General features: G+C 44.0%; 1 protein-coding gene across 3 annotated transcripts in view; it reads left to right on the forward strand.

The window, feature by feature from the left end:
- Positions 1-26614, forward strand: part of ELP1 (elongator acetyltransferase complex subunit 1) — a 2667893-nt gene that overhangs the window by 112977 nt on the left and 2528302 nt on the right. For all 3 annotated transcript variants that reach the window (XM_069630608.1, XM_069630606.1, XM_069630607.1), the window contains exon 2: positions 3231-3420. In XM_069630608.1, coding sequence (XP_069486709.1) covers positions 3271-3420 — 150 coding nt within the window. In that variant the 5' untranslated portion in view covers positions 3231-3270. The remainder of the gene's footprint in view (positions 1-3230; positions 3421-26614) is intronic.

Here is a 26614-nt window from a genome sequence, read left to right on the forward strand (position 1 = left end):
GGATACAAATCACCTATTTCTTTTTCTTTCCTCCCCTTCCGGTCTATTTGCCTCCTCGGGTTGAGCATGATATCTCATGGTCCCTCTACAACTTTCACAGTCTGCCTTGGAGTTTCGTATACATTGCTAGGCAATCGAATGCCAGTTTATCAGTGCAAGGCGGAGCCTTAGATGAGGCAACACCTTTGTAATGTGGTCCTTGGCTCTGTATCATTTTGTACCTGTTTTTGGATAACTCTGCACAAGTATATGGGCACTGCTTGCTATATCTTCAATAATTAAGGACTGTGACAATAAATGGTGGACTGAAGGAAATACCCAGAATATGTATGATAATGTGGATTATCATACATAATCTGGTAAATATGTACTAAGCAATGTCATAATGTAAAATGGTCTTGTACAGTGACAGTAGAGCTGTTTTTGGAGGCCTTGCTTCTCATGTCTCTGTAAGAAAAGGGGGAAGGATTGTTAATGGATAGACGAAACGGCAATGCAAATCATGTGGTCTTGATGGGTGCAAGCCGGAAGTACCCGCTTGAGTGCTAGTGTGATTCTAGGCGGGTATTGACCGGGGGTGGAGTGGATCTTCACATTTGTTTCATCAAAGGGGTTGGGGGGTGGGTGGGCTGCCCAAGGTTGATCAGTTAAGGCCAACCAGGTTCTCGCAGTGCTGTCCTCGTGTGTAGGGATGGGAATGATAGTGCTAGAAAAGTGAGCAGTGTTTTTCTCTTAGTCTGATGCGTTTCTAAGAATTTCTGCCAGGTGCAAGAGTTGGTGTGAGAGTAACGTAACATGGAGAGTGATGGGGATGATCCCCTAGTTTAGTACTTTTGTTCTGGAATTGAAATGTATGTCTCAGTTGATGATGTTATTACTGCCCCAGCTTCTTGTAGTGGCGAAGGGAGACAAACACAAATGAGTCCAATCACATGGGCATCTCAGCTGACATATACGTATGTGAGACCGAACCAAATTAGTATAGGTTCTCATGATATATATTTTGAGTGGACAGTGGACTAAACACAGAGAAGTGACATGAGCTGTAGAGAGAGGTTTATCCGGATTAACAAACCAAACAAGAGACTAGCAAAGAATAACTACTTAGACCAAGAACAGATTAATGGTTTAATAGCAGAGAATGTGGATTCCCAAGTACTCTGCAATATCTCTGAATTGGAGGACGTGGATGTCCACATTCTATGTGTGCACCACTAATTGCAGGAGAACAAGGTGGCAAAAATGTAATACTGCAGTTAAGCCTAATGAAGTGAGAGACTGCAGATGTAGTTGGATGCAGGAGCTGGTTAAGTAACTGGGTGAAAGTGTGCAAAGCAGGAATTGATCAGGACATAGACTTAGAAATAGTCAACTTGAAACCAAGACCAACAGGAACAGAGTTGATAAAGAAGCAAATTCTCAGGAGGTAATAAACTGATGTAAACATGTGGACAAGAATAACTATAGAGAAGTATATATGGGAGATGGGATGAAATCCATGGAAACAAGAACTGGAAAGGTGGCACTAAAGTAATGGGGTTTACGGGAGTTGAAATCTATAACATCTAGTAACCTTAAACATGGTCCTAGGGCTTATGATCGTTGTAGCTGTGCATGAGACCTAGGCTAGATATGATGACAGTACATAATTGGGTTTCCTAATTGAGGAGAGCTAGGACCTATTTAGCTTCTGCTTGTGGCCTAGATGAGCCTGATTAGCTTGGCACTAACAGCTAACAGGAACTACTTTTGGCTCTTAAGGCAAAACAAACATTTAACTGTGTGCATTTGGACAATCTATACATAAAATGAGGACACAACAATATGACATTTGAAGGGCGATAAGATGCAAACTTATCATTTTGCTTATTTCTATGTGCAAGTTAGATTTGCAGAATGCTATGTACTACCTCCTGGTGCCCTGGTGGTAGCTCCTGTTCACTGGTTAATGACGGATACCCAGGAGCTGCTTTTAGCTTCTGCTCATCTAATCTTCATTTCGATCCTTGCATAACCATATAAGGTTGATACTGAACTTGTGATGGCTGTTAGGCATCACAAGGTTATAGGATTACAATATGTGGCATTATTAGGTCCTACCTGCACCAGTAATGCTTTTCCATGGTCACATAAGGATCCACCTAATCCTATGATGGGCGTAGTGGACATAGCCTCACATAGGTGTTTTTATAGGCCCAAGTGCTTGAAATGGGACTGTTCTGTGAGTCCGAAACCTGGACCTATGATGGCCCCTTCCGTGCCCTATCTATTTTTACCCAAGTTCCTTCCCTGGTCCCTTCAGCCATGACCCACCCTTATTTTACATTTTTCTGTCTTGCCACACCTTCTTTTCCTGGCTCACCCCTATGTTCCTTCTCGGTTTCCGCTTTGCTGCACTTCCCCAAATTCCTTACCTGTGTTCTTTATCCTTAAATCCACTTTGCTGCTATTGTAACATATAGATAAGCCACTAACTGTTGGCTGTTGTATTTTGATATATTTGTAACATCTGCCACGCAGTTTTGGTTCTCCTGTTAGAGTCCTGGTACACAATTTCTGAGAGAGCTGTGAGAACAATGAAGTAAACGCAATATGTCAATACCTGGCTATTGGTGGTTTTCATTATAAGTCCCATATCCATTTCAAGTTGAGCTCTTAAACCCTATCCTGCCTCTGCCTAGATAGCAGTGATTGACTCTTCCAGAGTGCAGACTGCAGAGCCCACGTGCTTTTTCTGATCTGGCCCAGCACTGTACCTTAGTGTTCCATCTACTTTTTTGCATGTAGCACAATGTCTGCTCCTCCAGAGCAGATTTGTTTTAGAAAAATGGTTTGGAAACATGGCCTACATGATTATTTCTCAGAATTGTATATTTCTTGGTAACAGGTTTACAAGCATGGCAAAAGAACCGCAAATTGAATGTAGATGTGTCCAGAGCTTGTTCTGGGAAGCCTGTTCATAGCTATGCCTCACACGTTTGTTACTTAACTGACCACAATTCTAGCACAGTGGGCATTTTATATTGGGTATTTTGTACAAATTTGCATGCCGCTTAAGCTGTTTCACAGTGCTGTAAATTGTCGTTTTCCAATTTAAATACTGTTTAAAAAGCAAATCTTTAAGACACATTTTCTTTGATCTACTTTTAAATGTCCCCCAACCCCTCTTTACACTGTTAACTTGGTCCTCAATCTTGTGCTTGTATATTTATATATTTTTGTTTTTTTAGCTCCTGGATTTGTCTTCAACTGTCTGCAAGCTAAAGCACCATGCGGAATCTGAAGTTAATGAGACTGCTCCGGTGCTGCACTGCACATGGCCTAGGTAGTCCACAGTGTTTCTCCATCCACACAGACAGCGGGACAGTGCTCATTGCCTCAGAATATGGCATTGTTGAGTATGATCCCACCACAGAGCAGGTGAGTCGAGAGAATTCCATAACACACGGACGTGCAACTATAGCCTGGTAGCCACATGTTATGTTAAAGGTTCTTATACGGCACACTGTTGCCACCTGCGTGGTTTCTTGACGCTCTGGCGGATCTGTAACGGAAGCAGGAAAGTTAGTAGGTCTAAGCGGAATAAAAAGAGCAAGACTGCTGTGATGTGCTGTTGGCAGCTTCAGTCTGGTGACACTGTCAGGTATTGGGTGTGCTTTTCGTTTGGTAGCCACCATGTGGTGTTGGGTAGGACTAGATGTGGTGTGTATCGTTGTTGTGGTGTTGTAAAGTGCGTGCAGTTTGTTATACTGTAGAGTTATGGTTGCATTTAGTTCAGAGTTTTAGGGGTGTATGCAGAATTGGGATATTTTTAGCAGGGTTAGTTAGTGGCAGTACCTTTCCTTCACTTGCTGTTACGACTAAGTGCCGCCCATATCCCTTCCCATTTAGTACATTCTGGTGTGCAGCAATTACCACCCCCCACAGGTTCCTCCGGGGGGAAGGGGCAGTGTTCCCTGTGCCCCGCGGTCCATCCGTGTGCGAGCGGGGCACCCCTCTCTCTCTCTCTCTCCCCTGTTTCCATTTTAGGCCCTTTATCATTTGTCCAATTGTTGTCGTACCCATCTCTCTCTCTCCCCTGTTTCCCTTTGGCCCTCCATAGGGATGGGCACACCATAGGTCTCAAAACCACCCTTCCCATTCAGACGCCCCTCTTCTCCCCTGCCCTCCACTCCTGTCTGGCCTACTCCCCACTCCTGCTTAGTTTTGTGTTCACTTTGTGGCGCGTAGGTGATGTTCAATGATTTAGATCCCATTCGTAGCTGAAGAGACCGTTTTTTTAGAAGAATGGAGCTATCCCCACTAACAAATTAGGTCTAGCTGCACATTAGTCTCCATCTCTCGTATACTCTCAAGACTACCTCACAGCATTTTCTTGACATGGGTTGATAGCAGGGACTTGGCCATACCCACCTACCTACCTTCGTATTGGCTAAAATGCACACCCGCATTCCAAATTCCTTTTGATGAATTTCCCATGCCTGGACTTCGGTCCCTCAAAGGCGTTCACCTACAGCCCTCTGAGACCATACCAATGGGCAAAGGTGCTATACAAATGACAATTATATAACATTACATGATTTAGGTGACCTTTCTATGGTGTGCCAAATGCCACCAAATTCGGTGATGATCACCACATTCGATCTTCAGCCCCAGACTCAATTGTAGAGTCCTGTTTTAATGCATGAAAACATTATTCACAAAGAGGTCATACCTGGTTCTGTCAAAAGGAGACCCAAGAACCCATTAGCCAGGACCATATATGGCCACATATGTGTCTTGTTTGGTCCCTTATTGGAACAGGTTTTGCCTATTGGACACTTGATTTCTCATTGGGTTTCCAGTAGGGATACTCCCAGTGATAAAGCAGACCTCATCCCAATATAACCACAAAAATGATACATACCACCAACCTGTTTAGACTTGTTTCTTTGTGCAAGAGTGGTTGGGTGAGGCTTTCATATCACACCAACTACTCCGTTTCGTTAGCTTATAGCTGCACCTCCACCATAGGCCGGGTCAAGCAAAGTGTTCTCAAATCAACGAATTAGGGCATTGCATCCGTTCTGACAGAGTAACATCCTATCTTAAGCTAAAGACATTCAATATTATCCCTTTGTACCAGTCTGTAAATCTAGGCTACCTAGAAATCCAAATAGCTATGCTTTCATTCTGCTGTGAGAAGTGTCTTAGTGTATGCAGTCGGATATTGTTGACAGCAAAAAGAGGATTGTAATGCAACAGGGATTGGTCCCTGGATTAAAGGGACATTTTGCTACATTTACCACAAGTGGGTCATGGGTACATTTTCAGAGATCTGCTGCATGGATTAAGTTAAGGCAGCTGCAGAGTGATTCTAATGTATCAACTGATCACCATCTACTAGAGGGATTTCTTTGAACTAGGGGTTGGAGCCAGCATTTCGTATCTAAATCTCATCAAACCACTATCCCTTAGCTTCGTTGGCTACCATCCATTGAACAATCCAGGTTAGATCTCAGAAAGGAGAGAGGGGTAGACCTGAATGGGTAAACACAGTATTATTTTGTACAGATGAGAGTCCACAAATGGTTTTAATGTGACAGGGTCGTTGATCCACCCCTGTCAGGGATCAGAGGGACCCCGACTCCAGCAACCCTGGGTGCCAGAGAATGCGTAGACTGGCCTCCTCCCACCTTCTCCTAACCTGCCAGGACGGTACCATGGCAGGACATGGCGTCACTTTTGTGATGCTGGAAATGCATCGGAGGGACAGGGCCTCCCTCCGTATCCTTTTCCTTTACTGCCTTTTTATTGTGTGTTCTGTCATATTTTCCACGCAGGAGTTCATGTGGGACTCCTGGCGGTGCAGCTCTCTGTCTTTTAGTTTGGTGAACAGACCTATGGGATACCCTTATGGCACCCATGGGTAGAGGGTACAACCCTGTGCCCCTAGTGTAGGTTTTTGGGCACCTGTGGGTGGCCCGCAGAGCAGGGTATGGGCTGGTGGCAGCTCCATGCTGAATCTGACCGGTGCGCTGAGTATCCTCCATTTTAGGATCCCCAGGCCCTGCCATTGTAATCAGTTGATTCCTGATGGAAAACAAGATGGACCCTGTGGCCTCTTGCTTTCTATTACCTGTTACCTTGTTTTCCCAAAGTCCTGGGAAGCCCTGACTCTGTCCCTTCCCCCTGACTGGCTGTTGGGTGGAAGTTCCATATATGGTGTTGTTGTGATGTCCAGTCCAGACTGACTGGAGCCTTCCCAGTGACTGTATGTTGTGGGTACGCCCTGTGGGTGGGACCTGGGTGAATGGAGTGTGTGACCAATATGCACTTCTTGTTGTGGCTGTATGATTTCTGGAATGAGAGACAAAGACTGAGACAGCCCTGCCCGAAACTGGCCTGAATGCAGTGTGTAGTGTTGAATGGCTGAGTACTTGTCCCAATCCACATTCCTTGTTGTGTGTCTGAGAGGGAGGAGGATGGCCTGAATGCAGTGTGCACCTGATTGGCTGACTGACTGCATGAATGCCATTCTGTATGATTGGCTGCTGAGAGTGACCCAGCAGTGTGGATGAGAGACCAGATAGTATATCTGGGGACCTCTCACCACTGGAAATTGTTCAGAAGCTGTGTCTACACTTGAAGAGTAACTGGAACTGCTGATCCTCGACACCCAGCTGGAAGACAAAGACTTGCTGTTGCATTTGCTTCGACCTGATCTGAAAGCTGCCGAACTCGTCAAGGACTGATACGAGAGAGGACCTGGTAAGGCGCCCTCTTCCCGTGCTCCGAGAGACCATCGAGCACCGCTAACCTTCGCCGAAGCTCCCTGGAAGTCAGACTCTCGAAAGGCTGCCGACCCAAGACGGGACCGCTGAGGAGAACGAAGCAAAGCACCCGGACTTCGCCGCTGTCGAAGTCTAATGCTGTCGACCAGGGTTTGCAGGTTTGTGTAACCGCTGGAGGCCCGTCGAAGTTGTGTTGCCCAGCCGTGGGGACCACTTGACGCCGTGCCGCCGACGACCGGAGCCGCCCGCTCCTTTGCCTAAGAACATTTGAATCCAAGGACTCCCTTGTCCGCAACGTCGACCGCTTTGTCCCGCCGGAGAGAGTCGAGAGTCGAAGAGTCGACACCCTTGAACTTCTCATCGCCGCCGTCAACGACATGTTCACCATCTTCGACGCCTAGCGACGATCCGTGGCTCCTGCTTTAAAGGGATTCACTCAAGAAGGATCCTTCGACGCGTCTTCGAAGAACTCTACTCCACCAGGTACATTGGGTGGGGGGGGATAAAACCTTAATAGGAGGAAATAAGGCTATTGAACAATATATGGACTGGGCTTGTGCTATATATCTTTATTTTACAGGTTGCCCAGGTGGGGGGGATCTCCACACAGAACTGTGTCTGTCGGTATAGGCCAGCATTCTGCCTATTGTTTCAACCATCTTGCGTTCCTTCCTATCTCTATTGCTGGTTTCCTCGTTATTGATCTGTGTGACATTTTAACCGTACAGTTGATGCACTTTAATGCGATTTGATAACATTGGTGGTACCACTTTAGAATTCTATATATTTATCATTGTTGATTTCCCAGTACAAAGTGCGTTATTGTGATCGTGTACATACCTTTGAATATTAATTATATAAAGACTGTGTTTTCAGTAATACAGTGTGTGGACATTCCTTTGTGGGGGTTCGGGGACTACACTGTACTTAAGAACCAGCCTGCATCACCTCCTGAGAAGCTAGGCCTTGATTGCTCGACTACGTTACCAATAATAGAGAATCTTGGCTGGGGTCCTCTGTGCCTCTCCTCTACCATATAGAGAGCGGAAGTACAGACACCTCCCTCCAGTCTTTCCAACGTTGCATAACATCCTCGCAAGAAAAACCACAGACCAGAAAAGAGCCAGGACACCAAGAGAAACTCCCTAAAACAGCAAAGCCGTGTGGAAAAGGAGGCGGGGCTTAAAGTCCTTGTGTAATTTCCCAAGCCCTCCCCTGTCACACCCCTTGAAAGCAAGGTATGCCATTGTTGGGGTAAGTGGCCAATCCAGAGAGAGGTAGGGAATATATAAGCGGGAGTTTGGGAGTTTTTTGGTGTGGGCTGCAGTTGGGTGAGAACCAGCAGCCGAGGAGGACGTCCAAGAGACCAGAGGAGGTTGAGAGTGACTGTAATGCAGGGGCTATTGTTACGGAGGATGTCTGTTTAGTGTTTGTGTGAGAGGGGGAGAGTGTGTGTACTAGAGGTAGAGTAGACTATTGGCAGATTGGAGTAGTGGTAGAGGTGGTGGTAGTAATTGGAAGTAAGTAAAGTAGGCGGTGGGAGTAGCGAGTGAAGGAGATAGGTGGTAGTGGGTAGGAGAGGGGTGTGCATGGCACCTTATCCCTGGGTTTCTGACCATGGGTTAGCGAGAGAGGTGAACAGGGCACGATATCCCTGGAGGTCGTGTACAGGAGGGCGGAGCGTCCTCTGACGGGCCCATAGGTCAGAGCTCACCCTCGAGTACCTGTAAGACAAGATAGCTGCACCTTGAGGAGGTTTTGGTGCAGGATTCTCTTACTCCGACACAATTCAATAAGGACAACTCAATAGTTTGGCAAAGGGAAGTCTGTTTAATGACAAGTACAAAAAACAGGGAAACAAATGGTAATCAACAGTGTCACGTTCGCCTGTCTCGCTTCAACTCCTCCATTCTTCCTTCAGACAGCAATAGTTATAGTCAAAACTCGTCATCATTGACGTTTAACTCTACACTTGTTCGTCATGCAATATTATTGGTTGGAAAAGGTAACTTAAGTATAAGTGCTATATCTGTATATGGTAATAGAGCATGCGGATTGGATAACTCTTATTGGGTCGGCGTCTACGCCCATCCCTCTACATTTGTGATAGACGTCACTACAACTACGACGTTTTATTGGCTCTGCAAGCTATAGGTCCCTAGATTACGTGGTCCTTTGTGATTGGATAGGTTACACCCCTATCCAGAAAGAAGGAACGGGTAGCTTCCGTCCCTGGATGAGCTCACTCGTAAGACCCTATCCAGGGTTTCAAAATAATGTTCTAATCATTTAGTCACTTTGATGCAGTTGAATCAAAATTCTGTAATTCTTTGTGTGGTTTTTCTCAAATATCATCATTTATTCCTGACTCGTCGGTGTCATACAGTTTTAGCCAATGCATTTCGGACTTCCGTCCATCGTCAGGGCTTTTAACACTGCTATCCACAACCAGTAAATATCCCATCAGTATATTATTATACATTGATACAATTCATATCAGTTATCTATCATAAAGTAAAAACCCACACAAGCAGAATATGAAATATAAATTACACATACCAGGTGATAGTTGCAGTCCAAGGTGAAATTCAAAAAACAAAAAAAACAAAAAACAAAAGAAAATACATTATAGTACATTATTCAGCTGTCTACTTTGCATGTATATTTAAAATTTCTAATTTCAAACTCACTACCTGTAAGCCTTCTATCACCCAGAGCGCTGTTCCACTCTGCTGTATTTTCTGAGCAGCCTGCATAACCTGTAAGGTTAAGTACTCATATTAGGTCCCCATATGGTTCTTCTATAAACTATCTACTCATCCCTCTCGTGTGCTATCTTACCTTGCACTCTCCGTGTTGCAACGATGAGCTGGCTACCCAAAAAGAGCTGCCGACATCACTGAAAGCATTTTTAAACACTAGTCTTCTTAACGCATGCATGCGACATACTGTCTCTCTTACGTGCACTGTATTATCGTTCTCCGTGAACCACAACTGTGAGATGTTTATCTCGTAAGTGCTCGCAACACTTTACTGATTACTTATTGGTATTAACATTAAAAATCTAAAAATCTAAAGAAACAGTTCTAAAACCCAATGATTGTCTAAACGCGCTTTCGTAACTCGCGTACACTACACTCTCGGGTTCCGCGCATGCGCCTGAGCCCCAAAGGTAGTGTTTCACTGTGTGGATTTCAAAGAGCACTCTAAAGGGTGCTCAAAGTACAGATCTGCAGATTCCTTCGTATTTCTTCAAATAAACAAGTGAATTATAGGGCCTGTGTGATCACATACGTTCACAAGAGTACGAAAACGTTCTCATGCTCATGTTTCAGCAGTAATAAGTGTTGTTTACAATGTTACCGATTCATCCTCTTCTTTACAATTTCACCTTTCCCACCTACGTTATATACAATGTTTGCATACATGTATTTCATATATTCTTCCTGCATATCTCATGAAATCTTGTCTTCATGCTTTTATACATTCACAGACTTTTAAGGTTGTCCGTCAGCACAAATCCACTGTTTGGCAGTATGTCACTGCCTTCCCACAGGGATAGGGTCTTACGAGTGAGCTCATCCAGGAACAGAAGCTACCCGTTCCTTCTTTCTGGATAGTGCTATTACCTTGTGCCGAGGCTACAGGGTGAGCTCCCATAATAATTGCAAAAAACCTGTGAAACTGTGAATTACTTAAGTGGTGCCCACCCTACTCCTTGCTTTTTTAGGTTACACCCCTAGACATAAATATCCACTTTAATTAGCAGCGTGCAGAATGGACACCCAGGTGCCTAGTGCCCCAAGATTCACCCTGCCTCCTTTCCATCAATCAGTACTTTTAGGGCTGTGTGTCAATTAGTTGTCTGAGGATGGCCTCAAAACTGTAGCCTCTTATCTGGAGAAGTTATGGCATCCTTGGTTCTGCGTGACATCAGACGTTGGTAACTCTTCGCGCCTGGCTGGTCACGTGTCTGTTCACCGTGAATCTGCTTCAATATCCAGCTTTTAGTGTATTTAATTCTCCTTCGGCCTCGCCACCTGTCTGGGCCCCCTTATCTTGACCTTCACGGGGCAGGCTTGTATGCTCTGAAGTTTCGATTCTTCAGAGTTGCCGCTCTCCTCCCTTCCTTAGGTTGACCTCGAATTCCCATGAGCTGCTTCTTTGCCAAGTTTCGATTCCGCTCTTCTTTCTGGCTTTAGCTGGGATATGAATCCTGGCCTGGTAGGCCTCTGGCCGCCTGGGCATACTTCTGTTTTAAAAAATAGATTCACACTTGTATAGTGTGCTTTATTGAGGTAGATATGTGGTTGGTGCTTGCCGCTCTATTCTTCTACTAAGCATTGCAAGCAGTATCGTTTTCTTAGCTTCTTATGTTCCAAGCCTGTTTACACGTGTTAGCTGGTTGGATACTTCCATTTTGTTTCACAGCAATTTTTCCTTATGTTTCAACATCGTCTCCTCTTCTGTGTCTATTACATCTATTTTCATAGCTACTCGCACTGGCGTGTTATCTTTGGTTGTCGTTTTCGTTCATCCGTGAGTCTGTCTGGGCCTTTGTATCATTACCACTGGCCGTCCATTAAGGCTCTTTGGGTCTCTTTGTGGACAGTCTGTAGGCACTCTTCGTTTTGTGTCAGCTGCTGGTATGGTTGTCTAAGAGGGTACCGTGCAGCCCAGGGTTGTCTGGTTATGGGTGCTTCAATAGGTATTGCTCTTCTGATGTGCACTGGGCAGAGACCAAGTGCAGCTCTCTGTTGGTTCATCTGCTCCTCATACGTCACATACCTTGGCGAGTACGTTCCTGGTATCTCCTAATGGGGGGCAGGGGTGCAGGCCATGTCTGGGACCTCCTCTACATTCCCCCCCCCCCCTTTGGTCGGTTTATCGACCACTTCTGTTTCCTCCTTTGGATTCATCTTCCTTGGTTCTTCGGTGTCCTGTTCATCATCTTCAGGGTTTGTACACAATGGTGTGAAAGTGTGCATCTTTGGAGTCCATATTTTTATCACACCTTTCAAACTTCCTGCTGAGCGTCCGGGTTTTGCCACAAAGAAGCTCTTTGAACAGGATTGGCTGCTAAAGCGTCCAGGTTTTGCCAAAAATAAGCTCTTTGAACAGGATTGGCTGCTAAGCGTCCAGGTTTTGCCAAAAAGAAGGTCTTTGAACAGGATTGGCTGCTTACAATAGAAAGAATATCCACATATAAAATGTACAAAGAGTATGGTGCATTTCTCAAACAACGCATTCCTAGATTCGTTTATGTTGTTTTATTTCCATGTAACCACACCAGACAAGCGTACATATGGTACAGACTGAACTTATATCACACCAGGGAAAGAACTGTAAATTGGATCAACAAAGGGGAATCTAATGACATTAAATGTCGTTTCCCCTCATGTAACGAGCCCATTGAGACCCTGAAACACCTCATTCTTGAGTGTCCACACTTTAAATCAATGAGGACCAACCGACTCTTGAAATTTGTAAATATTGACTATGAGGACTGTCTGCAATTTCTCTGGGTACGAATGATGCAAGGCACGCATAAACCCCTGGTATTTGAATTGGTTAGTCTGTGCAAGCATATTGAAAAAGAGCTTCTTAGTTTTAAGAATTAGAGGATATAAAGTGTCAGATGTGATATCCTCTATCTTAAGTTGTGTTATAATAGGATGTAAAGTTTATCCGTTGTAAATGCAAATATTTTATTGTTCTTTTAACTTTTGTTTTGTAAAGGTTCTACATTTTGTAACTGAACCATAAACAAATAAAAAATGTTTTTAAAAAACTTCCTGCTGTTTTTACATGTTCGTCCTTGTTCCAGGTCATTAGCTGGCATTGTCCATTTGGGCTGCAATAGATCCATTTTCCTTCATAATTTCTTCTTTTCCTGGGATACATACATTTTGTTCCTTCTGGCGCAAATTCGCTGGCTTTCACAAAGTCTCTTATTTCTTCATCAGTCAGATCTCTGGGCTTCCAACCTGGTTCAACATCGACCATGATTTTCATCCCAATGGCTTTCTTTACAGTTTTCTGACACTGTGTGATGATTATCTTGACAACACAGAATCCTAGCAGTATCATTACTAGTAAGGCCTCCAGAAACTTGACTATATCTGCCATCCATTGCGGGACCCATGAGAATAGTGCTCCAAACCAGCTATCACCATCCACTTCGTCAGGTTAATCGATCATCTGGTTCTTTAGGTTTGTCAACATACTTATGGCTTCTGTTAAGGTTCCATTTTCTTCATCATGCGAAGGTATCAATGTGCAACATGATTCTCTGATTTTTGCGCAAACACCTCCATCCATCGCTGTGATCATGTCAAGTACATATCTGTTCTGGAGGGTCATCAAACGGATTGCTCTCAGTTCTTCTTTGATCGCGTTAAATCCTTTTATGGTGGTGTTGATGGTTTGCAATAACTCCCATCTGGTTATCTGCAACCATTTAGCATTCACTCCGATTTGGATGTGTGGCAAGGGTATTGTTGTGAGTACTGTTGAGGTGAGGCTAAACAGCCTATGTTCATATGGGATTGCATAGAATGCTTCTTCTGATTTGGCAGAAAAGTAATTCTCTCTCTCTTCATCCGAGATACCAGTTCCACAGATCTCCTCTTCCTTAGATGAGCATCTGCTTTCGGGAAACTGTCAATACTCTGGTCACTTTTTGGGATCACTAGTGCAGGAACGTGGACGTTCACTAGTGTGCATATGCCTCCCCAGTATTTTGGTTGCCTTATATATGCCTTGGATCCACACGCCCAGTAATGGTCCATAATAACTGCGGTCCCTTGCGTCATTCCTGGGGCTTCAAAGATTCATCCGCAGTTTTGATTCTCTCCAATCTTCCTTGTGCCATTGTTTCTGAAGCACAGTTTTGGGTTTTCCAGTGGTACTATTTGCAAGGGTCCTCCCCTGTCTTTGACCCATGTCAGCAGCTTTACCAGCTTTGGCCATAGAGGTTTGCATAACCTCTGTGAGTTCTCGATCGCTTCTTGGCAGGCTCCAAGGACCATCCAAGCTCAACAGATTACCACTCCTTCTCCCCATCCGTTTGGGGAAACCACTGTTCCCCAGATCTTCGTTTGGCCTCTGTTCTTCCAAATTTGAGCCTCTTCTGCAGTCTTTCCTTGGACGTTCAGTCTCGGGTTTATTTCCCCATCTCATTCCTGATCCTTTGGTTTCTGGCTTCTCGTACCTGAGCACGTGATTCTTGGTATGCGCTCTGTTTCTTGTCTTGATATCCTGGATGTAACCGTCTTCATCGGGGTAATCCTTTTCAGTTGCCCATATCAATGAGGCATCTCTCCCCATAAACTGTCCTCTGATGTTGCACATTGCTACGTGTGACATAGAGTGTGCTGTAGGGACATCAATTTCTACAGCCACAAAGATCTTGGATGTTCCCATACTATATGGTAGAAGTGCACAGACAAAGCCTTCTCCTTCTGATTGCCTTCTTCCAACTTCCTTCATGTGCTGATACCAAATGTGGTTTCCTAGATGTGCTGTGCTGTCCAGGTAATCGTTTAGTTCATTGTCAACTTCGTGAGGGCTCCTCTTGTTTCTTAGTGTCCTTCTGTAGTTTGCTATGACTATATCCTTAAATGCCTCAGTGCTACTTTTCCAAGGGTCTCTCAGGCATGCTTTTCGGTGGGGCAGGTTTCATTATCTTTATCGCTGTGGTAGGAGAAGGCTTTGTGGTTCCTTTCCTCTCACTTTTTATTCTTTCATAGATCTCCTTTAACCACCTTTGGTTTACCATCTGCCCAACGTGTGGCTGCGTCGTGGGCCTGGTGCTTGGTCCTTGCGTTGGAACTGGTGTGCTTGTTATTACAGTCTCTGTGGTTTTATTTTTCAGCTCCTCGTGTAGTTTCTTTGCTCTAACCATAAATGGGAATAAATGATCTATCAGCATTTGCATTTTTTCAGTGATTTCTCTTGTGGCTGCTTTAGTACTTTTGAGTGCTTTTGTTATATCTTCTTTAGTTGGTCTTTTGCTTGCTTCCTCTTGGTTACTTCCACTATTTTCTGGGACTGGTGGTTCGGTAGGCAATCTCGCACCCTCTATTACCTTCGTTCGAGGTTCTGTAGCCATTGACACTTGCCCTTGTTCGTGTGCATTCAGTGTGTGAGTGCGTGTAGTGGTCAGTGCTACGTTTTCAATCATTCCGTGCTGACCCTGTCTCCAGCTTTTCTCTTCATTCGTTACCTCAAGTGTGTATGTATCACTGCTAATTACGTTTAATTTTAGCTTGTTCGCTTTACCATCAGATTTTCTTGGAACTGGAATAACTATATAGGGTCTGGGTGCTTTCGTGGGACCCATGCGTACATTATCTGGTGGGTGCACTGAAATTGGGATGCTTTGTGCACCAATAAAGAGTGCAGTTCTGATTGTTAATGACAGAAAAACAATGATAATTACTATACATATATACATTATCGATCGATATGAAAGCTGGCAGCATTTCCTTCCAGGGAAGCAGGGGCACCTCTCTGCTTGCAGGAGGACCAAGTTACTGTTCTGCGCCCCCATTTCAAACATGAGTCAATTGTCAGTGTTTATTTCTTTTCACTTACTCCGATCTTCAAAAGTTTTGTGTCATAAAGTATCAGGTGCTTTAAAGAGTTCCCCCTCTAGTGGGTGACGATTGTCTCTGGTTACGTGAAACAGTTCTCCTACTAGACTATGGAAAAAGATTAGGCTAGCATCTTTGGTAAGTCACATTCATTATTCGTATCTAAAATAGGTAAGTTCCCAGTGCACTCCCCGAATTTGCTTTAGTCCTGAGGACATGCTGGAACCTGATCAATGCGAAGGAATGGAAAGATGGTATTACTCAAAAAATTACACCAAAATAAAAATAACAGAAAGAAATTAAAATAAAACAAAAAAAGACAGTGAAGTTCTCGTGTCTGCTCTTCTCAATCTGTCCCACGGCGCAAAGATAAAGAATTGTGTCTCTGTCCCCTCGATTTGTCCTCCGGCGGAAAGTTTCACTGGAATCTCCTCAGCTACTCTCTCTGAAAGTTGGACAGCACCACATGGAGCATGATTCCGTGGAGGAGTGTGCCCATATGCGCGGCATTAGCTGGATCTCTGATGAAGGTGATGACGTCAAATTCGGCAGGTCTCCCCACCATTTCTAGACGAAATAACACATTATGCGCCAGCCGGCTGTCCGCAGGAGACAGGGACTTTGTCCTGTTTTGCTGGGCTCGGGATCACAGGCCTTTTTGTTGACTTGAGCAGTCTCTGCATTTTCCTGCTGCGTGGATTGCCACTAAATAGTTTAGTTTAGTCGACAGCTAGTTCAATTGTTCAGTGTTTCTTGGATCTCTGATGTATGTGTGTGTGTTCGTGGTTCTTCCGACCAGTGCTTGGCATTTCTCGATTATGCAAAAGAAAAGCGTAAAAGTGAGTTCGATAATTGCCTGTGGTGGAAGCATTTGTGTCCTTATTCACCGTACTTATTCACCGTACTCGGGCAACTCGGCAAAGGCCTCCGTGGGGACAGTCAATAGTTGTTATTACTTTCTTGTTAGCAGGATCTTGAATAAAGTCTGGGATACTGGTGACTCTCCCTGCAAGTGACGGGCATGTCTCTAATACTAATCAAAAGCAGGACAGCACATCCCTTGTGATATTTCTGCTGGGGGATACCATAAGTTCTGTAAAACAAAGTTTTTTTTTAATTTTTTTTATTTGTAACATCTAGTTTTTACAAAAACTTTTATTACAACTTTTCCTTAGATCATTAGTGACGCTTTCCATTAACAATTTAGCTCATGTATTTTCAGATTAGGACTCTGTCTAGAAAGTTTATCACTGAACAGGTAAGATGTGTCGAGCTTCCACTCAGTATCCGAAACCACAGATCTTCCATCTCTTCGTTTACTGGCTTAAATTTACTCAAATGGATGGAACGCAACTTGTTTAGGGCCACACATTCGATTGTCAGATGTTTTAGTGTTTCTGCAAAGAGATTGCAGTGCCGACAGGCTTCTTCAGTGTCTGGTTTCATTTTTCTCGTCACCTGCATGTGGTTTGTTTTCAGCAGATTTAATCTGAGTCTAAGAAATTTATCTCTATGATATCTCGATGGAAATTGACATAGATAGTTTGGCATATTGTCCACTTTATTCTTTGTTGGCCCAAGATTCAATGCTGTTGGCATTGTATCGAGTTTGTTCACGTTGTCTATCCATAACCATTCTTTTAATTTTATTCTCGCGATCTGTGGGCGATTCATCAGGGTTTCCGTTGAAATATTTGCACTATGCAAGATGGCTTTCACTTTCTCAGACCATCTTAAGAGCAGCCCCTTATGTTGGTGTGTTCCTTCAGATTTTAAGATTTTGTAAGCTGGTGCAGGGTACGACATCTCCATCTTTCGCAACAGTGATATGGATTTCCATAGAACTGTTCCGTATAAGCTTTCTAGTGCCAATTCGTGGCGTATTATGGTCATTGAGAGGTATTTTGGCAATCTCAAGACTTGGCGCCAGAATAAGCCTTCCAAGGTGGGCCAGATCTTTAGATCCAAGTTCCAGCCTGCTTCTGTCCCAAACGTTATTGTAGGTATCACTTTTTGGGTGTAAAACGTACGTAGCGGTACTACTGAAAATTTTCCGTATACCGAGTGTATTCTTGCTCCTTGTAGGGCCAACATTCTGGTCCGCTGTAATAGATCATAAACCCAGCTCTGCTCACGAATCGAGATGATCATCATTATTCCTAAATATCGAATTTCCTTGACTTCTTCAAGAATATTATCAATTCGCCATTTGAAGTTTTTTTTTTTTTTTGGCGACTCGATCACTGCCAAACCTCATAATTTTTGTTTTTTTCACGTTGATTGATAAATCATTATCATTCATGTAGGATTCAAGCTTTGACAAGAGCCTTTGTAGTCCAATCTGAGTCTTATCAACTAATACTAAGTCATCTGCATATATCATATAACTTATTGGATGTCCATTTATTTTTGGGGGGAAGCAGATGACACTAGCCAGTGCAGTAGAGATGTCAGCAATATAGAGTTTGAATAAGGTGGCAGCAAGTGGACATCCATGTTTTACTCCTCTAGAGGTAGTAATAGGTTTAGGCAGGTCTCCACTTGCGTTTAGTCTTACTCTAATTGTTGTATTGGAATGTAGTGCCTTTATCGGTTGAAGCAAGGCATTTGGGCAGTTTCGCTTTTCTAACTTCTCCCATAATTTAATTCGATTAATTGAATCGAACGCTTGCTGTAAGTCGATGAACGCCATGCATAATCGATCTTTCCTCTTTAGGGCATCAAGTTTTAGCAGATTTACCAGCACAAGATTGTTCTCTACTCCTACGCCCTTTGTGAAACCAGTTTGTCTTATATCCGGTAGGTTGATTTCATTGGCCCATGTTGATAGCTTTTTTTGTAAGAAAGTTGCCATCACTTTGCCAATAGTGTCCAGGAGGGCAATCGGTCGATAGTTGGCGGGGTCGTCACGACTGCCCTTCTTATATACCGGTATTATTATTGCCTCAGTCCATGAGCTCGGTACCTGTTTTCTTGCGGCTATCGCCATGAAAAGTTTGCAAATGAATTTAGACCAGGCTTGACTGTGATCTTTTAACATAGTGTTGCTGATTCCATCTGGCCCAGCGGCTCTTGAGGTCTTTAATTTTGATATGGCCGTTATAATATTTTCTCTAGACTCAATTATGTCCCAATTTGTGTTGTTTTTTTCACTCGCTTCTAAGTATTGTGTCTTTTTTCCTGTAAAGACACTTTGAAAGTGCGTTATCCAGTCGCTTTCGGACACTCCATTAGACATTAGGGCGTTTTGATTAACCGTGCCTTTATTCAGGATTTTCCATATTTCCCTTGAATTATTTTTTTTGATCAAGGCCAGCATTTCTTCGCCACGCTCTTGATCTCTCTGAATAGCGAAAGATTTTAACCAATTTCGATATTGTTGTTTTCTCTGTTTTATTTGACACCAGACATTCACTCCATGCTGTTTTTTTAATTTGGTTATGTCTTTCCTTAGTTGTTTTTTTTGATTTGTCAAAGTGTGGCTCCACTTATGTTTATGATCATTATTATTTTGGCGTGCTTTCCTAGCAAAGCCTGTATTCAGGTTGGGTAACAACGGTATGTAGTTTAAATGGTCGCCGTTATCATAGTTTGTCGCTTGTAAATCATTGGACAGTTTAATAATTTGGTATTCTTTTATCCTTAGTCGATTTCGCCCATGATTTACTTCAAGTGCTTTGCTGTTAGTCCCACATTTCTTTTTATGTTTCAAAAGCCAAGACATTACTAATGGGTAATGATCACTGTTGATTGTAGGTATAGTTTGAAGCTTGGTGATAGTTGCAAACACATTTCTAGAAGTCCAGAAATAATCCAAGATCTTTTTATATCCCATGTTCTCCCAGGTGAAATTTGGTGGTATGTCACCTCTCACTTGACCATTTGCCATAATGCAGTCGCAGGCTTCCAATTCAGTTCTCCATTTCGTTCTGTTTTTATTTCCATGACGACCATCCAACGAATTTTCTTTGATGGGTTTCTTGTGTTCATCAAACCACGAAATGTTCAAATCTCCACAAATGATTATTGCAAGGTCCAGACAGGTGCGTTGGTAGGTATCTATTATTTGCATTACAGCAGATATAAATACATCAGTCGAGATTTTTATCGGATTCCAATACACGTTCAAGATTAATAAGTATTCTTTGTTGTTTTGAGTATTCGAGGATTGAAGTAGTGTTCCTTGGACATAACTATTTGGGTTTATTTTTTCAGTTATTTCCCAATTTGTTCCTGATTTTATCATTGTAATTAAGCCAGAAAATGGACGTCCCTTACTGTTTTTTTCTGCTGGGTTTAGCAGTGTTACATATCCATCTTTAGTTGGTGGCACCCGCAGCCAGGTTTCCTGTAGGCAGATGGCGAAATTATTTGTTAGATCAACCGGGAAGTCGGTGTATAGATGGTTGAAGCCCCTTGTGTTCCAAGAAATCACAGTCACAGGCGCATCAATTTCTTTTATTGTTTTTACGCTAAAGCTTAGTCAGCTTGTTATCATGGTTCCTTTTCTTTGCATTTCTAAGTGGTGTGCTTTTTAACTGTCTCCTCAAACTATCACGTTGCTGTTCCAAGGTTTCTTTCGCTTTTATTTTCTCAGAGATCACTGTTGGTCCGTGACTGTTTGTTGGATCGTAAAATGAGATTTCAAATCCTAAGCACAATAGATACTGCTTTGCAGTTAGTAACATTGTACGTACTGCTTGGGAATATATATGGAGAAGTACAATGTCAACTCGCTCTTCCGAAAAGTATTCGACAATACGGATGTCGTCGGACCTGATGTTCCTTAGCACTGGTACTGCATGTATTAGACGTAAGATGTTTCCACGAATTAAGTTAACATCTGATTCATTTTGGAAGATGTTTTCGATCATGATCTTTTGATAGGATGCCTTAAGTGCTGTTCGGGGTAAGTCATGTAAGTCATTAAAGGACTTGCAGTTGTAGGCGGACGTATGTTTTGGATTTAAGTCTGAACGAAAGTTGTTTGCTGACTTGGAGATGTAATCCGGTGTTCCACGCTTTTGTCCAGACAAAGATTCGACAATTGTTCTTTGTTTCTCCCCGGCCTCACCTATATCACTTTTCTGGCTTTCTGTTTTCTTTAAAAGAGGTTTCCCTGATTTTGTCTGAATTGGTGAGTCTATACTACTTGTCGACACGTTTGTCAGGACCACAGCAGATCCTCGAGGAGAATCCTCAGCCTCGTTGTCGTCATATGTAGACAAGTTACATAGGTCTTCTATTAGATCTCCGAGATCAGAAGATCTCTGGTCTGAATCGATTCTCATCCGCTTTTTTGGATTTGCAGGCGATTTGCACTTTGGTTCAGCTACTATCTCAGCTTTTCCCACATTACTATTTGTATTTGATTTACTGGAACTTTTATTTACGGTAGACTTTGATTTCACCGGCGTGGTCAAATTTCTTATAAATTGCTTTATGTTGCTTCTGTGTTTAGGGACAGTCTGAGTGTTCTTTTTTTTTCTAGCTTTTTCTTTGGGTGGCTGTTTGTCTCTGAGATTGATTTTTCTTTGTTTGCCGTAATCTCAAGATTTTTGGCGGGGCCGCTGAAAATGCCATATGATGCTTTTGCGAAGGAACATGATGGCTGCTCGGAACTCTTCCCCATATTCGGGTTTGTCTCGCTGCATCTGTTTCGCAAATCAGCAGTTGAATCACTGATTCCCTCTGCCAGAGATTGATTTGAGAAATTAGCAATCTTGTTTATCTCGGGCGTGATTCCATTAGGCCGTTTATTCGGAACCATGGTTGAGCTGTTTCCTGTTCTATCAGTGGGAGCTTGCAAGATTGGACCAGTGACTAAGATAGATTTATTAATTGCATTTTCTGTGTCACGTGTTTCTGCGTCCAGTTTGCATTGTATCCCTATGTCTATTTTTCCATTAGTATCCTTAGTGGTATCTCTTTTCTCTACTACTTGTGATTGCATTTGTGTTAATTTTTCAAACATGTCTTCAATGCGTTTTTTGGATCCTTTATGTTCCATCAGCAGTTGTTCAAAGTGCCTGCTCATGTGTTCGGTAGACTGAGTATTTTCGGCTTCTTGTCTTAATTGAAAAGCCACGAATTCAGTTTCGATTTTGTTTATTTTGTCGTCTATGTGTCTCATGATAGCTCTGTTGTTTTGGGAGGATTCATTCAAGCTTTCATAAAGTTTTATGAATGGAATCAAGGCAAGAGAAGTTGCAGCCAAGACGTTGTTCTGGATCTGTATGGCAGCCGCAACTGATAGGTTCGATTTTGAATCAGAATCTTTACAGTGTGAGCTGCCAGTGTTCTCTTTGCTTGAAGTACTCTGTTCGTTCATAGTGATTGATGGAGTACTTTTCGGCCATTGTTGGATTGCCACATCAATTGCTTTTCCCCCCTGTCTTTGCGTTTTTGGGCGAGTATTGGCGATAGTGCAAGAGTGAGTTCCACGACTTTTTGGGCATGGAGTTGTGCCAATTGCTGGATTTAAATTGAGGCGGTCTGCTTTGCGCTTCTGATCCAAAGATGTCTGTTTCAGACCTAACGCTTTGTCGCTGATGGTTCGTTCTTGGTCGCCTTCAAAATTTATGTCGGAAACAGTTTCCGTAGTGCTGTTATTACTTGAGGCTCCAAGAGTGAAACTTGCTGTTAATCTGTCTTTCATTTCTTCGAAATCGGCTAAGAGTCTTTTTGTCAGGCGTGCTTCTCGCGCTGCCAGATCTGTCTCTTTTAGCTGTGATACATTACAGAGGCCTTGTTGTAGACCAAAGGGCTGGATGCTACTTATTGCACCGGATAGAGAGTTGCCACTAGTTAGTGACTGTGAGGGATTTAACACATTTACATTGCTTGTCATCGTGGTTGCCGTAGTTTGGTTGCAATTCTTGGCTCCATTTAAGGTTTTTTGTTTTGGCGTACTTTCTGTCCGATGGTTTTCTCGTGGTTTGGTAGATAGTGGAAAAGTGAATTTCAGTAAATTTGGATCAAGTGCAATGTGTGGCACTTCGAGTGCAAGCAGTTCGTTGTCTGTTACATCGAATGGTGATTGAAATGCCTCCGCATTTATCTCGATCACTTCTATTGCCTCATTGTCTCTGCTGGAATCAGCTTCCAAGTGCTTTGTTCCATTCCTCAGATTTTTGTCTGCAGTTAGGCTTATCCTAGCGTTACTGCTGTTCCTGCCGTTGCTGCCGTTATCATCATTGATAAATTGTGCGTATGAATTCATAGATTCAGTGCGTGCTTTGCTGGAGGCTTTTGCCATTCCTGCCATTTCGTTCTTCAAGACCACTAAGCTCTCAGCAGACTCGCGTGCGTTCGCATTTGCAGACGATGCTTGATCATGCAGATTTAATTGCTTCGGTATTGGCAATGATTCCACGTCTGAATTAGCTAAAATGGTGGCTCTACATACGTCGACCTGCGTCTTGGCTGGAGCAAGTTCAGTTGCAAGTTCATTGGAAACCGGCACGTTCGCCGTCTCGGGCTCCACAAAAGGTGGGGCTTCTATCGAGTCCGGCGTTGCGCCATCTGTACACTCTTCCGAGGTTGTGGGCGTGAAGCATTGGACGGTTAAGGTGGCGGTTGGAGTAGCTGAAAGTACGGGATTAGTCAGTCTCGACCTGCTACTCTCAGCTCCTCCCTCGATTTCATCGAGGGGTAAACTTTGTCTTGCTTCACTTTCCGTTTCAAGGTCACTTCTAATAATTCTATTTGAATGCAATTCAGTGTCCATGATTTTACTGTTAGTTAGAGGCAAGGATATTTGGGTTTGTTTTAACTTAAGCCTTGTCCACGGCCTATTGTCCCCCATGAAAGTCACTTACCTATAGACTTAACTTCTGACGACAGCCGCGGCAGTCTGCAGCGGACTGCAGCAGACTGGACTCTCTCACGGACTCCGCGCGCGCTCCGCGCTCTTCTGATGTTTTTAAAGGCAGTTGTGCCTTTTTCCTTAAAGGCACACTGGCACACTGAGACAAAGACCGTAGACCGTAGCTGCAGCTCCTCTCTCCTGCTCACACTGCAGCAGACTGGACTCTCTCACGGACTCCGCGCGCGCGCCGCGCTCTTCTGATGTTTTTAAAGGCAGTTGTGCCTTTTTCCTTAAAGGCACACTGGCACACTGAAACAAAGACCGTAGACCGTAGCTGCAGCTCCTCTCTCCTGCTCACACTGCAGCAGACTGGACTCTCTCACGGAGTCTTGGTATTGGCTGCTTCAGGATACTGTGTTAAGCTCTCAGAGGAAAAGTCTTGTCTGTAGTCTATCAGAGTCTTGGTTCTTTCAACAATGCCTAAGTGTGGCTTGATTCAGAAGTTCGTTTTGCTTAGATGCACAGTCCTCTACGATGAAAGGGCCATTGAATCTTGGCTCGTCCCACCTTTTTCTTGTGTGTTTTTTTACCAACACGACATCACCAGGGAAGATGAGAGGCGCATATAGACCTTGAACTGTCTATTTCAGCACCTCCTGTTGTGTTTTGTGCTGTGCTGCACCCTTTTCGCCGTCACTGCAGTTGGTCTGAAACAGAAAGGCTTGATGTCATGCAGTTCAGGTACCCCTGCATTTTGGTTCCCAAGACCTCTCTGATTGGCTGGGCATCACATCTAGCTCTATCTCAGGGGGGTGGGGGAGTTGAGGGGGGGGTCCTCATTCTCCTTCCCGTAACTATCTCGTGCGGTGTAAGATGATTGTCGGAGCCTGGTTGGTTCCGAAGTGCATACAATGCCAGTGGTAGGCAGTGCAGCCATCCCCTCTTTAGAGTAAGCTTCAACGTTGAGCCTCTCACAGATACCATTACTTTCCGGATGATACGCCGACGAGAACTTGTGCTTTATACCAAGCTGCAAGCTGATCTGTTCAAATGCTGCATTAACAAACTAAGCCCCGTTATCTGACCTCATTACCTCACACACCCCCCATCTAGGGAACCCTTCCCTCACCAGGAACTTAGCAGCACAGGTTGAGTCTGGGTGTGTACAGGGATCTGCTTCTATCCATCTAGAGAATGGACACACCGCTACAATTAAGTACCTGTACCCGTTGCACACCTGAATCATGTCGACATAATCGATATGTAAGTGCTGAAAAGGCCCATTTGGCCGGGGGATGACTCCTCTCACTACTTTTAATGTGTGCCCAGCAGTGAATTGCTGGCAGATTATGCAGTTCACCATAAAGAATGCAACATGCTCCGCTAGATTCGGTGTAAACCAGTATTCTGCGAGCGTTGCAGCGAGATTTTCTTTTGACATGTGAAAAGGGTAATGTAATTGCTCCAATGCTATCTTTAGTAGGGCTACAGGCATTACTGGTTTACCAGTGCTGTCTTGCCGCCACAAACCGTCAGAGGGGTTTAAAGAACACCCTTGACGCTTCCATAGATTCTTCTCATCCTGAGGTGCCTCCCCTTGGAGCTCCATTAGTTGGGTCTGCCCCATATTGCTGTAGGCTTCTGGTGTGGCTTGCGCTACCATCATACGCTCATGGGTGTGTGCCACTTCTACTTCCATGATCGTTTCACTCTTGGATGACATACGCTTGGCTTCTGTGTCTGCTGCATGGTTTCTGCGTGACACGAAATCTGTCCCTTTGGTGTGGGCGGCACATTTTACGACCGCTACGCCCACTAGGAGCTACAGTGCCTTTATCAGCCTGTCCAATAAGGCTGCATGTTGACTGGCATGCCGTCCGCTCGGAGGTAGCCCCTCCTTTCCCAGCGTGCTAGTCCTGCGTGCACGGTTGATGTCACATAGGCGGAGTCACTGTACACTGTTACTTCCGGGTCTGCGTGATTCTCAATGGTGAGTATCAACGCCAATAATTCTGCGGCCTGTGCTGAGTAATGAGATGGTATTCGTGCACTGACGAGTATTTGAAACTCTCCATTCGCTATGTGTTTTACCATGGCCACGCCTGTGTATCTTTGTCCGTCTTCTTGGTCGATTCTTGAAGAACCGTCAATGAACACGATCTCTCCACTTGCCAGGGCATTTTCCTTTAGCCGGGGGATTTCATCATAGAAATCCTCATAGTTTGCACAGTCGTGTATAGGTTCTCCCTCAGTGACTGGCTCAGCTATGAACGTAGCAGGGTTTACTGTTTTACATTGAACTATTTGATCAATGGGTTAGAGATAATCACCTCATAGGCAGACGCTCTCTGAGATATCAGTGTGCCCTTTGGTTTCTCTAGAATGGCGAATAATGAGTGCTATGAGTGCTCGACGTATAACGTCATGGAGCATCCCATTACAACGGATGACACCTTCTCTATGGCGAACGCTGCGGCAGCTAGACTTTGTTCGAATGGGAAGGGGCCTCTCATAACCAGGTCCAGACTCCCACTGTAGAACGCCATGGGCTTATACCCCAACGAGGTTCTCTAGCGAGCACTGCTGTCATAACGCTGCCATCAGTGTGCGAGAACAGGTAGAATTCCTCTGCATAATTAGGAATCCCAAGAACTGGGGCCTTACAAATCGCCCCTCGAGTTCTGCAAACCCCTTCCCCATTGCCTCAGTCCATTCAATCTTTTCCTTTGTCGCCTGGGCCTTGTTTAGGGCCTGAAGCAAGGGCTTGGTATAAGAGCTGTAATCGAAGACCCATGCTCTGACATAATTGCACAGGCCTAGGAAGCTCTGCATTTGCTTTATCGTGATCGGTTTAGCAGTGTTCATGATAGCTTCAGCCCTTTCTGGAGTTACCTTTTTCCCCTTGTGTGAGCTTAGCTGGCCTATGTATAGCACCTCTTGTTGACAGTATTGTAACTTTTCCTTGTCAACTTTATATCCTTTCTCAGCCAATATAGTCAGTAGCTGGACAGAGTTGCGCCTGCATTGCTCTTCAGTGGTGCTGCAGATCAGAATGTCATCCACATACTTCAAAATAACACTGTCTACTGCAATATTGCTTAGGTCCATTTGCAGGACTCTGTTGAAAATGGACAGGGATTTGCAATACGCCTGTGGCAATCTCGTGCTCTTCAGACGCATTTGTCTGAAGATAAATGATGTCAGAACTTGTGAGTCACGGTGCAGCGGGATTGAGAAAAAAGCATTTTTCAAGTCAATCACCGTGAAATATCTTTCCTCAGTAGGTATGTTGCATAGGATTGTAGATGGATTAGGGACTAGAGGGAACTCAGCTTCATCAATATCGTTTAATGCTCTTAAATCTTGGATTAAACGCCAAGACCCTCCCTTTGATTTCTTGACGGGGTAAATCACCGTATTAAAGGGTGATTCTG

The sequence above is a fragment of the Ambystoma mexicanum genome, chromosome 6q, assembly GCF_040938575.1.
Source record: "Ambystoma mexicanum isolate Mex_15411 chromosome 6q, UKY_AmexF1_1, whole genome shotgun sequence".
In the NCBI taxonomy this organism is placed as follows: Eukaryota; Metazoa; Chordata; class Amphibia; order Caudata; family Ambystomatidae; genus Ambystoma; species Ambystoma mexicanum.